This window comes from Cicer arietinum, chromosome 5, assembly GCF_000331145.2.
Source record: "Cicer arietinum cultivar CDC Frontier isolate Library 1 chromosome 5, Cicar.CDCFrontier_v2.0, whole genome shotgun sequence".
NCBI lineage: Eukaryota > Viridiplantae > Streptophyta > Magnoliopsida > Fabales > Fabaceae > Cicer > Cicer arietinum.
Genome location: NC_021164.2, coordinates 77,146,407 through 77,162,281, shown reverse-complemented (window position 1 = coordinate 77,162,281; position 15,875 = coordinate 77,146,407). Strand labels below are relative to the sequence as shown.

At 26.4% G+C, this 15,875-nt stretch overlaps 1 protein-coding gene across 1 annotated transcript; it reads right to left on the bottom strand.

The window, feature by feature from the left end:
• Positions 1-203: 203 nt before the first annotated feature.
• Positions 204-3,098, bottom strand: LOC101515245 (protein NRT1/ PTR FAMILY 8.1-like). The gene is made up of 5 exons (XM_004500907.4): positions 2,868-3,098; positions 2,659-2,767; positions 2,286-2,503; positions 1,265-1,824; positions 204-1,195 (listed from the first exon to the last, which is right to left on the bottom strand). Exons 1-5 carry the CDS (start codon positions 2,898-2,900, stop codon positions 355-357), a joined length of 1,761 nt encoding a protein of 586 aa, XP_004500964.1. The 5' UTR covers positions 2,901-3,098; the 3' UTR covers positions 204-354.
• Positions 3,099-15,875: the final 12,777 nt, after the last annotated feature.

The window sequence follows — 15,875 nt, the reverse complement described above, 5'->3', positions numbered from 1 at the left end:
TATTTTTTATTTGGATCTGCAACAAAATGGATTTCATGCCCAATTTCCTTTTCTTGACATTTATACAAACGCCAAGCCCAAAATGTAACACAATAAATAATTGACCACAAATTTGAATATCTACAATTTGATGTAAAAGAATGGCTGGATGGATAATTTATGAAATGGTATGATTGCTATGAATTCCATGAATCACACATCAGTAGCAAAATAAAATGCTGTGTTGATATAATTTAAATGAATATATTTAATAATTTATTATGAATTTGGACAATATATATATAAAGTAAAGAACACTATATATAGAGAGAGATTTGCATAAATAATAGATTAACTAGAAGATTTAATTCTCCTTCAAGGTTGCATGTTTTGGGGTTTGGTTAATTCAACCATAGTGTCCTCATCTTTGACACGCGTTTCATTTCCTTTGTGACATTTAGCCACAAACAAGTAAACCAAGAAATTGATGGCATTAAGACATGTTATTATCCAATAGAAATAATCCAACCTACTTTTATTAAGGTCATTTCTTAACCAGCCTTGTTCTTGTCCACCAGTTGCAGCCACAACGATCTTCACCAATGCAGTACTCAACCAACTTCCAATTCCAATCTCAGACAAAAATATTGCACTACTAATACTTTTTGTTCCGTCCGTTGCTTCATCGTAGAAAAACTCTAATTGTCCCACATAAGTAAAAACTTCAGCACTTCCAACTAAAAAATACTGAGGTAGCAACCAAAACACACTCATGCTGAATGGTTCTGGGTAATGTTCGCGTCTAACTTTTTCAATCACTGCAGCTGATGCCATTGCGACGATTGATATGAAAAGTCCAATACCCATTCTTTGCAAAGATGTGATGCCGCGGTGGTAGCCTGTGAACTTGCGGAGAAATGGGATTATGTATCTTTCATAGAATGGTACTAGTATGAGACCGTTGATGGCTCCGAACACAGGAACAGAGCCTGTTGGGATTTCGAAGTTGTTTCCTAGTTTTCTGTTCATGATGCTGGCTTGGCTTATAAAGAAGGTTGAGTTCTGAGCGAATGAAATGGCTAGAGCAATGGTTGATGCCCACACTGGAAGTACTTTGATGAAGGATTTAAATTCTTCCACTTGTGTCACTGTGCATACTTTCCATCTGTTGTTAACTCTTTCTGTTTCTGTGATAACCGCTGCTTTGTCAAAAAATCTGCAGCAAAATCAATTTAATTACTCCAAAACAGAATTAATTAGATTTTCATGTTATGTTGTGACTAACCTGTATTGTAGAGTGGGAGGAAGCTTGCGGGCACCAATGATATCAGAATGTGTGGTAGTGACTTCATAGAGAGGAGTATCAGTTTGAAGAGAGACACCTTTTTGATGATTCCTAATAGAAGCAACTATGACTTGAAGAAACCTAGTGAAAGGACTTCCCATTGGCTTTTGAAAACGGTAATAGCGAATACCAACAACTAAGATAAAAATAGAACAAATTGTAGCAGCTGTGGGTATTGCAAATCCCCAACCCCACCCTACTTTGTCTTGTATGTAAACCAATAGTGTGATTCCAAGAAGAGCACCCATGTTGATGGCAAAGAAAAACCAATTAAAAAATGCATATTTCTTTTCGACTTCTTTCTCATCTCCTTCGTCAAATTGGTCAGCTCCAAAGGAGGATACACAAGGTTTGATTCCTCCAGTACCTAAGGCAATCAGAGCAAGTGCACAATACAAGAATGAGATTTGCCCTTGGCTTGCTTCCTTGCAAGGTTTTGCCACACATTTTTGTGGCCGCAATATGTCTATGGATGCTGAAAGTGTCAGCAAAACCATCCCCTGCAACATAATTTAATTAAATATAATAAACATCAATTTTTTTATTTTTATGATTCAATCATCATTTGCTTTCTAAAAAGTCATAATTGATAGATAATTAAGAATGTTTTGACTAATAATTTCTTCAAAAGACATATAAATAACTTATTGTAATGTGTTGACAGAAATAACCTCATAACAGAATAAATATATAGTTGATTAATGAAAAATAATTCATTTTATAAATTAAAAAGACTAAATAATCTTATGTTTACAATTTTTAAAGAGGAAATATTGGTTATCACGCGAAATAACATCACGATGTGATTATGAGTGATATGGCAAAAATCGAAACCAATCAACCACTTATGAATGGTTAAACAGTCCCACTTGCTGACCAATTTCCATTATCACTCATGAGTTGAGTTTTCTAAAATAAAAATTAGTATTAGTATATGATAAGGTGAGTTAAATGGAATTACTATGGCATAGATGGCGGAGAAGACAATGATGGTTCTGAAGCGACCCAAGTAAGCATCAGCTAGAAAGGCTCCAAGGAGAGTGAGGACATAAGCAGCTCCAATCCAGTCAGTGACATGAGTAGCAGCATCTGGTAGCGATTGATGCATTTGAATAACCAAGTATGCTGTCATGTTCACCGCGATTGCAAAGAACCCCAGTCTCTCTGTCACCTCGTTTACTGAAATTAAGGTTCATCAACACATTGCAAAGTTTAGTCCACATAATTCATTCAAGTTAATAATAGATGCCGAATACATCAATTTTACGAATTTGTATTGTTGAATCTATTTTGACAATGTAGTATCTCCATATGTGTAAGTATTTGGTTCATACTTATGATAAAGGGAGCTGCCTTCCATCCTCCAGTTGTTCGCTTGTCAGCAATCCTTCCATGCCGATCCACACGATCATTGCTCACCAAGTTACTCGATTCCATTTCCTCCTGTTTTAAAATTTAATAAATATATATTAAAAATACATAACCATATAGTACTACATATTACTAGTATAATAAAGTAAAATGACAAGTAAACAAATATTGCCTTGTAATCTAGTTTGCTGTGAGGAGTATCCATGGATTGAAGGTGTTATTGTTTGTTAGAGGAAAAGTAAGACCAAATTGTCATTTTATATTACTCCATTAGCGTCTGTTTTATATTTTATATTTGATATATGAAGTATTATGACTGACTGTTACAACATTTATGTACGAGGGCGGCACAAACTTCAGCCCTGATTGTTGTGTATGTATGGCTAACAAATGGAAGTGCCACAAGCCCACAAACATTATTAGAGTGAATAAATATCACTAAATGGGTCAACTAATTTGATGGTGACATTATTACTAATTTTGTTGCGCAATTATGGTCACTTGCTCATATCGCGTGACTACCCACTTTTGGGTTACGTAGGTGAATATCAATTCTGTTAAAAGGGTCGGATAGATGATAGATCAACTACTTTTAATTAAAAGTGAAGGAAGTTATTAGAAGAATTAAAATTTTGGAATTCAAAACGTAAACAAAAAAATAATATTAACTAAATAATTACAACCTCACTCGCAGCGAGTGACTTATTGATAAAAAGATTGTTTTATAATAAATCAACGTAGCAATTTTTGATGTAATATTATGATAATCAAATAAGCTAATAGTAATATTAAATTTGCTGACAACCAATAATTTTATTATTTGAGAACAAAATTGGTCATATTTTTATTATATTAATATTTATTGTTGTTTGAAAAAATATATATATAATTAAAAGTATACTAGTAAGCCGTTGAAAATTTAATGAGAACATTGCTATCCCTTTAGTTTTTCTCTAATTCTGGTGAGCCTATGAGACTCATGAGAAAAATTTCTCATAAAAAACATTGAAAAAGCAATTTTAGTAAACATAAAATGATATGAAAGTTATTTCAAACATAAACATATATCTTAAATTTCATAACTTTTTCTTATTTTAAACTGAAAAAAAAAAAAACATCTTTAGCTGTTTTTTTTGTTAAATATCTTGTGGTTAAAAATAATCTTTTTAATACATGTTCTTTACAACTATGTTTAAACATAAAATATATATCGCTAACTTTGATTGAAAAATTAATGAAATATACGGTGTGAGTTCTCTTTAATAAGAATTTTTTATTTGTAATATAGAAATCAAACTCTGACCACTTGATTAAAGTGCAAAAGTTTGTTATCTCTCAAACAAACATGTTGGTACACAATACAAAATGTAATAACATTAATAACTTGATAAATATAAAAATTATGATACATCTTTTTCAATTTATACTTTATAGTTAACTGTAATTATAAAACTATAAATGAAGTAATAAGAAAAGTCTCCCACATTAGCTAACCAAAAAATATTTTTCAAAAAATGTAAATATCTGTCCTTAAAAAATATACATATTTATACAATACTAATAATTTGAAAACTTTTACTTCTATTATTTTTAAAATATAATCATCTCCACATTTCTCAAAGCAAAACCAATAATTTTAATCATCTACAAAAAAAAAATCAAGAATATCGTGATGACATATTTTTGAATTTTGTTTATTTTCTTTGTAATATGAGTAGTAATATAAAACTAAGAAAATGTTTACTATTATGAAAAAAAATTCATAAGAAATACACACAAAAATTGTGTAACACTTTTAAATTGTTAACCCGTGACTATAGTGACGGTATGACATTGTTGCACACTGGTGGTACAAAATCCAGATACAATATAAACACATAAGAAGTTAAATATTAAACATGATTATTGAGGTATATGCAGGCTGCATATTCAAACCTGAAATCTTGTTAATTTAATTGAAAATAAATAAATGTTTATATATTAAATCCTACCGTAAACATTAACTCTCACCATAAATTTTTATTATCAAAATGAATAAACATATATAAAACTATTAACTAAAATTTAGATATATTTGTTGTTAAACTATACACCTTCTACCTCGCGTAAAACATATACAGCAGTATTCCTTTTGCCTTGAAATATTTTCTCACCAAAAAAAAAAAAGATACCGTATCAAATACTAAATGATGAGAAGACGAATACGTACCGTGTAGCGTATAGAATCGATCTGATCCTGTAGAGTGTTCGTTTCCACTCCGCCTTCTATCGCTACCTCTTCACTTGATCATCCTCTTTGTGAGAGTACAACTAGTAATAGTATATATATCTCAGTAAGAATAAAATGACTATCCAATGTGGTATAAACTGATTCTAAGCTCGGTCAGAGCTGGTCCAACGCCAGAACTAGTAAAAATTATAATTATATATAGATCTCTGAAAAATAATTAATTTTTTGTGTATATTTAAATTTTCAAAACTAAAAATATGCAACAAATAAAATATTATTGTTAGTAATAAAAAGACTTTTATTTTATTTTTTCAAATTTTTTATTTTGAATGTTGCTTTAGATTTCTTAAATAATTGTTAGACAGACTCTATTGACAAATAATATGAATTATTGATTTTATGATATTATTTCGTAATTTTAACTTTAATCAATTAATAATTTTATAATCAATGGTTGATTTTATTTATTAATGTAAAAAAAATTATACTCAACTATACATTATCATTAAATTTATATATATATATTGTGAATTACATAGTATCTCATAATGTAGAGGAGTGCTATTATGGAAATTAAATATTAAGATGTTAATTCGTTAATGACCTTCCTTTATTACTATATTGACTGTTTTGTTTCCATTTCCCATGTATATGATGATTCTGAATGATGACGATAATATCTATCTCCTTTCATATTGGTTTTATTTTTTTCCTTAAAATGTATTGATTCCTTAAGTGAAATGTTAGTGGTAGCGACAAAGTTTTACAGTACGTATTTTTCTCACTTTTATTAAAAGTCAATCTGAGATTAAAGATTCTTTAAAATATATTTTCCTTTTTCTAGACATATATTTTCCTACGGCCACATGCATTTTACTAATGTTATAATTTGCACAAATTAAAAAGTATTTTTGGTTCGTATAAAAAAAAATACTCCTTTAGTCTTTTTTTACAAGTACACATGAGATGTTTCACATGTCAAAGTGATAAATAATTAAATTTCAAATATATTTTACTTTCCTTTGTTTACTTATATATTTACTCTATCTTTTTTCATTGCATTATTAATTACTTCAAAAAAATAATTTAATAAATTATTATTTTCATTCATTTATATATTTTTTTATTAATACACGTTAAATGCTCAAATAAATCAATCGGAGATAGAAAGACTAATTACTCTAAATAAGTAAGATAATTTTAATGATTTGATATCATCCAACAAATTTCTATGGATATTTTACTAGTTAGGTTAGGTAACATTTGTCACGCACTATATATATTTATTAATTATATATTATATTATTATTTATTATCAATCATATCTCTCTATATAAGACGTTATTTAAAAAATAAATTATCTTTTTTGAAAGATAAATTGTTAAAATAATATTAATTATTAATAAATTTAATATTACTCTCGATTTTTTTTTATCTTATAAAATATTGTAAATTTTATCATAATTAACTCACACAATATCAACATTTATCAATTAAACTAGGGTTTAAGGACTTACTATTGACCTTTTTAGTGTGGTATATATGATTTGTTGTCTCCAGGAGTAACTTTGTGATGAATTATTCTACTTAATAAGTCAATATAAATAGTAAATTTTACTAATTCAATCGTTAAATCAAAAAAATTTCTTGAGTATATCAACTTTATGTATTTTTATAAAATTTTAAAAGTATTTGATATTTTATTAAATAGTTTGAAATGAACGTATGATACTCTTTTAAAAATAAAAATAAAAATAAATATCAACAGTTAAATTACATAACTACATATCTTATATTTATATTTATATAAAATATTATATCAATAATTAACAAATTGATTAATAAAATTCGTTGTTTATATAAAATTATTAAGTGAATTAACTTATCATAAAATTATTAAGTAGATTAACTTATCATAAAATTATTTTTGGAGTCAATACATCTCCGCCATATATATAATTAATCAAATGCATTTCATGGTTGACTAAATTTTTACCATATATATGATAGGTAATAAATTATTATATTAATTGTAGAAATATGTATTATATTTATAGCTTATAAATATCTATAAAACAAATTATATACTTGACAACTTCTTGCGTCACAATAATCTTTACAAAACGTTATTAATACACCTGTAAAATTTACAAATAATTATACTGTATAAATATGTGAAAATCTCAAAAAAATAGTAAATATGGAATTTTAAATTATACAATCGAGTAATAGTTACTATCTTCATCTATATATAGAAGATCTTTATATTTAAAAGCCAATAAAATAAAATAAAATACTTTATAGAAGATCTTACCTTTCTCTTTTTTAATTATTGTCTGCTCACACACACCCCTTCTCTCTGCAATAAATAATTTAAAGAGAGGAACATTTATACTATCTTAAAAGTTGAAAATGATAATAAAATAATAATAATCTTAAAAAATGATACTTAAAAAGGAAAAATAAATAAATACTTGATGTCAAACGTTTTCTCTCTTCTCACAACTAATGTTCGGTTCTTTTTCTTCTCACAATTCATGTTTGGTTCTTTCTCTTCTCACTAGTAATTTATTCCTTTTTGATAAATCTCGCTAGTGATTTAAATTAAATTTATTAAAAAGTTGAAATATGTTGGAAAGAAATTCAAACTATTTTTTAAAGAAAAATAAATAAAACATTGTAACTTTCAGTTTTTAGATTAACATTTATGGTAAAAAAAATTAAGTATTTTCTTGTGCCAAAAAAATAATTATTTAAATTATTTAAAATTTTTAAAAATATATTTATGATAAGAAATAAATAAATAATATTTTAACCATATTATTAACTGACATAGACTCTTAATGTAAAATATTTTATATTGTCGATAAATTACAACTACTTGTATATATAATTTCATAAATTATTATAGTTAAAATTAAATATTTTTGATAATCTAGCAAATATATTTGGTTAGTTGCGCAAATAATTTTTTTCACAGATAAATTAAATCCATACAAAATAAAGTATCACATAACATATATAGTTTTATCATAGTCTATATTATTAATTTTGGATTCTTGAAACCCCGTCTGATTTTGCAATTTTGCTTAAAAAAAGAAGGAACTCGAACGGTTCTCCTTTCTCCTTCACTTTCCTCTTTCCCAATCATGCTTTTTCGACTCTCTTGTGCAATATTTAATATTGTTATTTGTAACTATATATTATAATTGATCTTCGTATTTTTTTTTTAAGTTTAGGATTGCATTTTCTATGGTTGCTTAATGCTTATGGACGAGGATATCGACAAGTCATACTCGATTCATCGTCATTGGTTAGAATTAAACATTTTTGTATTATGAATTATATGTTTAGTGTAAAAAATGTAATTTGCATGTTGTATTCGTATGTTTAATGGTTGTATGCTTATATGCATTTTAAAAATTTATGATTAAAATAATAGATATGTGTTAGTGTGTTTATTCGTATGTTAATATGTTTAAAAAAATGTAGATTGTGTTAATTTGAATGTTATGTCGTTTATGTGCATTTGTATGAAAATTTGCATGTTGTGTTTTAAATGAATTTTATGAAAAATGTGTGTGAATATAGGTTTGAAATTGCATTAATGTTGATATGAATATTTGGTTTGTATGTTTATATGAATTTGTATTTGAATAAGAATGTAGGTTAATATTCCTCTCTTCTATAAAAAATAATATATGATAATATGAATAAGAATATATATGTTAATATGAATTTGTACGTACTAGTATTTGTATGTTAATATTTTAGTTAATGTTAATATATATTTTAATTTTAAGTTCTTAATTATGATAGTAAAACGGTATTAATGTTATATTTATGATAAATTATACTCATCTCCCTTGAGCCATTCTTAAATAACACTAATACACCATCAAATTTTTTAACTTAATATTAACCTCCTATAATTTTTATTCAATTTAGAAAACACCCTTTTCCATGTAACACTGTTAACTTTGTGTTACTTTTACACTTTCATTGCATGTCACAAACACACTTTATGTGGTATGAGCTCGTTTCTCATTCTCTTACAATGTTGCAAATGTATTTTTGGAATATTTAATTTTAATTATTTCCTTTAATTTTCTTTGTAATAATGGTTGCATACTTGCATCTTTATGTTGTTGATCTTAAATGAAAGAGAGGTGTTTGTCATTTTAAATAAAAAATAAGCAAAGTTAATGTAATGTTAAGAGTGTTATGACGAATATTATTTACGACTTTATGAGAAGTGAGCGTAGTTTGTCCATAAATTTAATATAGTGACTTAATTTGATAGGATAATATATAAAAAAGGTTATTAAAGTTTGTTATTTTTAATTAATTTATTTTTTTATAAAAAATCTCAAAAACACACTTCGAACTAGTCATTTGAAATAAAACAATGTGTCACATTCTAAGAACTTCGAGTTTTGGAACTGTCCCACAATTATTAGTCTTTAGAATAATTCAACGACTTCCTTTTTAAAAATCACTGGTACAATTTTTGACATGCGAAAATTTAGAGGCTTGGTAGCCCTTATAAGGCCCTTGAAATTATGTCTATTAGGTCCATTAGGAGGACTTATTGGATATTCCAAAGTTTTTGCCTCTCAGAAAAATAAAATTTTCTTGCAGCGATTATATTCCATTCTCTTGTCTTCTCTTATTATAATTGTGTCCATAATTTATATGAATATGTCTTTGTTCTTCAAGAGGGGATAATCGTGACTATTCATACCCCCTACGAGTACTTGTGCAGACATTATCCGTTGGATTTGTGCAAACATTATCCGTTGGATTTGTGCAAACATTGTTTACCGGTTATCACAATGGTTAAATAATCCAAATATTTGTGTGATTTCTGCCAAACACGCATTAACTATGATGTATCAGGTTTAGGTCTGTACACAACATATACTTAATCTGATTGGATTGATAAATTACGTTACACTCACAAAAATTAAATCAATTAAATAGTTTATAAATTGAACTACAAATTTAAAATAGATTAATTAGCTAAATTTAATTAATTAAAAATCAGTCTAACTATTTTAAACTTTCTTTTAATCAAAATAATCCTAAGAATAAAAAAAATTTAACAACATTCATAAAAAAACAAAAATTCACAAAACTCTAACCCCAAATCTCTCTCTCCCTCCCTCTGGTTAAATACTTGAAGTTACCTCCCCTTTTCTTACGCAAATTGTTCAACCCATTTAAGTTTTGTTTCTTCTGTTTTTTTTTTGTTTTTTTTTGTTACTTTCTAATTATAACTTTTCTTGCATTTCACTTAATAATTTATTATCTATTTTGCTTGGCCTTTCTTGGTATTAGTCACAGTTGTATTTTGATCTCAGGAGAAAAGATTGCTCCCATCAAGGTCTCTCTCACAATTTCTCTCAAATTGTTTTCGATCTAGAATGAAATAGTATTGTTGTTAAATGTGATAAAATACATGTGCAAAATTTTAATTTACATTTGATTTTGTGGTTGCTATTTTAAAATTGAAATTATCGTGTTTTATTTTTCTTTACTCTTATTTAATTTACATTGTATTTGATTCAAAAATATTACAATGTTATATTTCCTGTTACGGAAATATTTACGTATGAAATTAGTAAATAAATTGTTAAATGTATTTGGATTTTATCAATCCATTTATTTCTTTTTTATAAATTTTTTAATAATTTTAACATCATGAATAAGTATGGAGATAAATCAACTTCTTTAAAGTTTAATAATTTTTAAAGAATTAGTTGAAAACTGATTTTAAAACTATTTTTAAAAAAAATTTACTAAAAAATTGGTTTTAAAATTGACTGAAAAGTTGGTTCATAATCAATTTTAATTCAAAATCAGTTCAAAGATTAACAAAATTTTATAAAAGTGATTTTCAAAACTAAACTATTAATGTAATTCAATTTAATTTATTTTTTAGACCATAAATACTCCTAATTAAGTTGCATATTATTGTCCATTTTTTGCTTTTGGAGTTGATTTGTAATAAGATGCATTTTTATTTTTTGGAGCTGTTTTAGAAGTCTTCTATGAATATTTTGATAAGTTCATTTGATTGGGCAATATTGTTATTTTTCTGTTGTTATCACAGGGTGGTTTTAGACATTTTAAAATGTTTAAATCGATAATATTTTTTTATTGTAACTAGTAAGATATCCGTGCTAGCATTCCTACCGGTTGTGCGTGTATGTATTATATTAAAGATTATTATTCATTTTTAATGTAATATTTGAAATTTAGAAAAATGTATCCATTTAATTTTATAAAAAATTATTCAAAAAATTTAATAGTATTCACTTTGTGAATTTTATATCTACTGAAGTGAACTATTTATAGTGTAACTTTTTTTTTAATATTTATCATTAATAAAATGTGTTCGTATTTTTTTAATAGTTACAAGTGATAAATATATATCATATGTTTTTGTAGTTTCATCGATAAATATTTATTATGTATTTTTTATGCATCATATATATATTCTCGTATGTATTAGTAATAGATTTTATTTACAATCAATTATAATATTTATTCACCTTTTTTAAAATATTTTTAATAATATATATTTATCTTGTGTTTTTTATGTATGAGTGACAAAAATTTATCTCATATTTTTTTTTTAAAAAAAAATTATCGTTGACAAATATATGTATTGTATTTTTTTTATATTTATTAATTACATATATTTCTCTTTTATTTTGCATGTGCCAGTAATAAATATTTATTTTATATTTTTTTATGTATCAATAATAAATATTTATCTTGTAATTTTTTTATAAATTACTTTTTTATTCTTTATTATTTTTTGTTCTATTTTCATTAATTGAAATTGTTGTTCGTTTTAAATTAATTTTTTAATAAATTAATATTTCACTTATTATGAGAAATAGAGGATTATTTAATAAAGTTAAAGTTCTATTTTTATAAAAGAAAAATTAGAGTTTTATTATTTTGAATACAACTACTATTTTAATATTGAAAAGTGTTACCTTATTGTCGGTGAAGTTGTTTGGGTGGATTTTTTTTTTTTTTGTGCTGAAACTTTTTCTACCAGAGGAGGTTAATGTTTTTTGTAGTGCTTCAACTTCATTTGAACAATTTTTTTTTTTGAAAAAGAGGCAGTTATGTAAGTAAAGACAATTATATAAATATTGTCTCACTAATTTAATTATTAGATTTTTTTGTAATGTTTTAATATTAAAACTAATTAAGATAAATAATATACTGTCTCATATTTTTTATATAGTAACAAATATGTATGTCATGGTTTGATAATAAATATAGTAACAAATATACTATTATTTTAATATTGAGAAGTGTTATATTTTTATTTTTTTGAAGTAAAAGTGTTATTTTTGGTGAAGTTTGTTGGAAGGAGTTGCAGTTTTTTTTGTTGTTGAAATTTTTCTCTTATTAATGATGAAGTCGATGTGCTTCCAATTGATTTTGACAGATATATTAATTTTTTGGAATAACACATTTGTTTAAATAAAAACAGCTATGTAAAATATTGTATTAATAATTCACTTATTAGGATAGTAAAAGAGACTCTTCATTCAATGTGATTATACAAGTAAATAATAGCTGCACCAATTTACTCCATCACTATAATAATTCACTTATTTGGTGTTGTGAATTACTATATTCCAAATAATCATCACATTCTTTTGTGGCATTGCATAACTAATCTTATATACTGGCATAAAACAATTTACTGCAACTATTTATGCTTAAAATAACCCACAGGTTGGTTAATTAGGTGGCTAGGGCAGAGGATTTATTCATTGTCTTTTTTTGTGTTAAATTTTTTGGCTTTATTTCAATGTTTTAACATAAGCTTGCAGAAATGTGTATGGAAGAGGTAATGACAGAGATAGACTGGAATTACTTACCAGATAAAAATAATTAGCCAAATCATTTAACGATACACAAAAATTAACATGAAAAAGAACAAACCAGTCCTCATAAATAAGTTGGATATGATAGAATATAATATCAATTAATTGTTGTTATATCTCACGACATTACAATCAAACCTGCAAGTTCCACTTAATTGTTTTTTAAAAACCATCATTTAATTAAGTTACAAGAAATCACATAAGAAAAACTTACTGCTAACTGTAACGGTCTATCTTGCAAGAGCAGGATAATCAATTGACACATCCTACCTCATTGGTTGAAATATGAATATACTTTGAATCAGTGCTCTTGGCCTATTTATAAAGTTTCAATTATGGTCGAAGAAGTAATAAAATTTCATCCGACGAACGAACAAATGTAACATAAAATTCAATTGGTCCTAATTAAAAAATTTATATTTGTTCAATTAAGGACTTCAATGACCAATAGAATCTTATGCATGGCTTCACACAAGAAAGCCATGCATAGGATTTCATTTATAATAATGGAGGAGATACATTGAGGAATATAATTAAAGTTGTTGCAAATAGCACAATAGATAGATGCTTGAGTTAAGGAGTAAGCACAACCACGGTTGTCCAGTGAAAACAACTTGATAATTGTTGTACAAATCATGTAATGATTTCAGATCATTAACAATAGGCAATATGCAATATGGTAAAATGTTTATAAAAATCTTGATGTGATAGTAAATCATTGAAACAACACAAATGCATCATGACATTTTCATTGATAAAGTTTCGCGAATAAAAATTAAAATAATAATTAATTACAAATAATTTTATTCAAATTACCAAACTAACTCTCAATACAAGTCTTAAAATAAATTAAGCAATAATTATTTGTCTACATATTGGACAAACTTTATGGCGTGCTCCTGTTAGATATGTGGATACACAATCCTTGTGAAATACATGTCCACATAGTAAGCTGTACAATATGTTATTATTTTCAAAATCTTCCATACATATTGTACAGTCTATTTGATTAAATATGGTGTGAATAGATGAATTGTACAAAATTTCATCTAAAAACTCATCCATACTCACCATAATTTGTACTGGTTAACCAGATTCTATCGGTTCGGCAGTTTGTAATGGTGGACTGGTTTGACGAGATCTATACCAGCCAACCACCAAACGTAAAACTCATAATAAATAAGTTGGATAGGATAGAATATACTATCAATTAATTGTTGTTATATCTCACGACAATACAATCAAACCTGCAAGTTCAGCTTAATTGTTTTTTAAAAACCATCATTTAATTAAGTTACAAGAAATCACATAAGAAGAACTTACTGCTAACTGTAATGGTCTATCTTGCAAGAGCAGGATAATCAATTGACACATCCTACTTCCTTGGTTGAAATATGAATACACTTTGAATCAGTGCTGTTGGCCTATTTATAAAGTTTCCATTATGGTCGAAGAAGTAATAAAATTTCATACGACGAACGAACAAATGTAACATAAAATTCAATTGGTCCTAATTAAAAAAATTATATTTGTTCATTTAAGGACTTCAATGACTAATAGAATCTTATGCATGGCTTCACACAAGAAAGCCATGCATAGGATTTCATTTATAATAATGGAGGAGATACATTGAGGAATATAATTAAAGTTGTTGCAAAGAGCATAATAGATAGATGCTTGAGTTAAGGAGTAAGCACTACCACGGTTTCCCAGTGAAAACAACTTGATAATTGTTCTACAAATCATTTAATGATTTCAGATCATTAACAATAGGCATTATGCAATATGGAGTATGGTAAAATGTTTATAAAAATCTTGATGTGAGAGTAAATCATTGAAAAAACATAAATGCATCATGACATTTTCATTCATAAAGTTTCTCGAATAATAATTAATATAATAATTAATTACATATAATTTTATTCAAATTACCATACTAACTCTCAATACAAGTCTTAAAATAAATTAAGCAATAATTATTTGTCTACATATTGGACAAACTTTATGGCGTGCTCCTATTAGATATGTGGATACACAATCCTTGTGAAATACATGTTCACATAGTAAGCTGTACAATATGTTATTATTTTCAAAATCTTCCATACATATTGTACAGTCTATTTGATTAAATATGGTGTAAATAGATGAATTATACAAAATTTCATCTAAAAACTAATCCATACTCACCATAATTTGTGCTGGTTGACCAGATTCTATCGGTTCGGCCGTTTGTAATGGTGGACTGGTTTGACGAGATCTATACCAGCCAACCACCAAACGTAAAACTCATAATAAATAAGTTGGATAGGATAGAATATACTATCAATTAATTGTTGTTATATTTCACGACAGTACAATCAAACCTGCAAGTTCAGCTTAATTGTTTTTTAAAAACCATCATTTAATTAAGTTACAAGAAATCACATAAGAAGAACTTACTGCTAACTGTAATGGTCTATCTTGCAAGAGCAGAATAATCAATTTACACATCCTACCTCCTTGGTTGAAATATGAATACACTTTGAATCAATGCTCTTGGCCTATTTATAAAGTTTCAATTATGGTCGAAGAAGTAATAAAATTTCATCCCACGAACGAACAAATGTAACATAAAATTCAAATGGTCCTAATAAAAAAATTTATATTTGTTCAATTAAGGACTTCAATGACCAATAGAATCTTATGCATGGCTTCACACAAGAAAGCCATGCATAGGATTTCATTTATAATAATGGAGGAGATATATTGAGGAATATAATTAAAGTTATTGCAAAGAGCATAATAGATAGATGCTTGAGTTAAGGAGTAAGCACTACCACGGTTGTCGAGTGAAAACAACTTGATAATTGATGTACAAATCATGTAATGATTTCAAATCATTAACAATAGGCTCATATGCAATATGCACTATGGTAAAATGTTTATAAAAATCTTGATGTGAGAGTAAATCATTGAAAAAACATAAATGCATCATGACATTTTCATTCATAAAGTTTCTCGAATAATAATTAATATAATAATTAATTACAAT

Bases quoted from the DNA above. Each gene is read 5' to 3' on its own strand.
- LOC101515245 (XM_004500907.4), bottom strand. From the start codon at position 2,900: ATGGATACTCCTCACAGCAAACTAGATTACAAG. The intron at 2,768-2,867 runs GCAATATTTGTT...ATTTTAAAACAG, and splicing joins ACAGCAAACTAGATTACAAG to GAGGAAATGGAATCGAGTAA. The intron at 2,504-2,658 runs GTATGAACCAAA...CCTTAATTTCAG, and splicing joins GGCAGCTCCCTTTATCATAA to TAAACGAGGTGACAGAGAGA.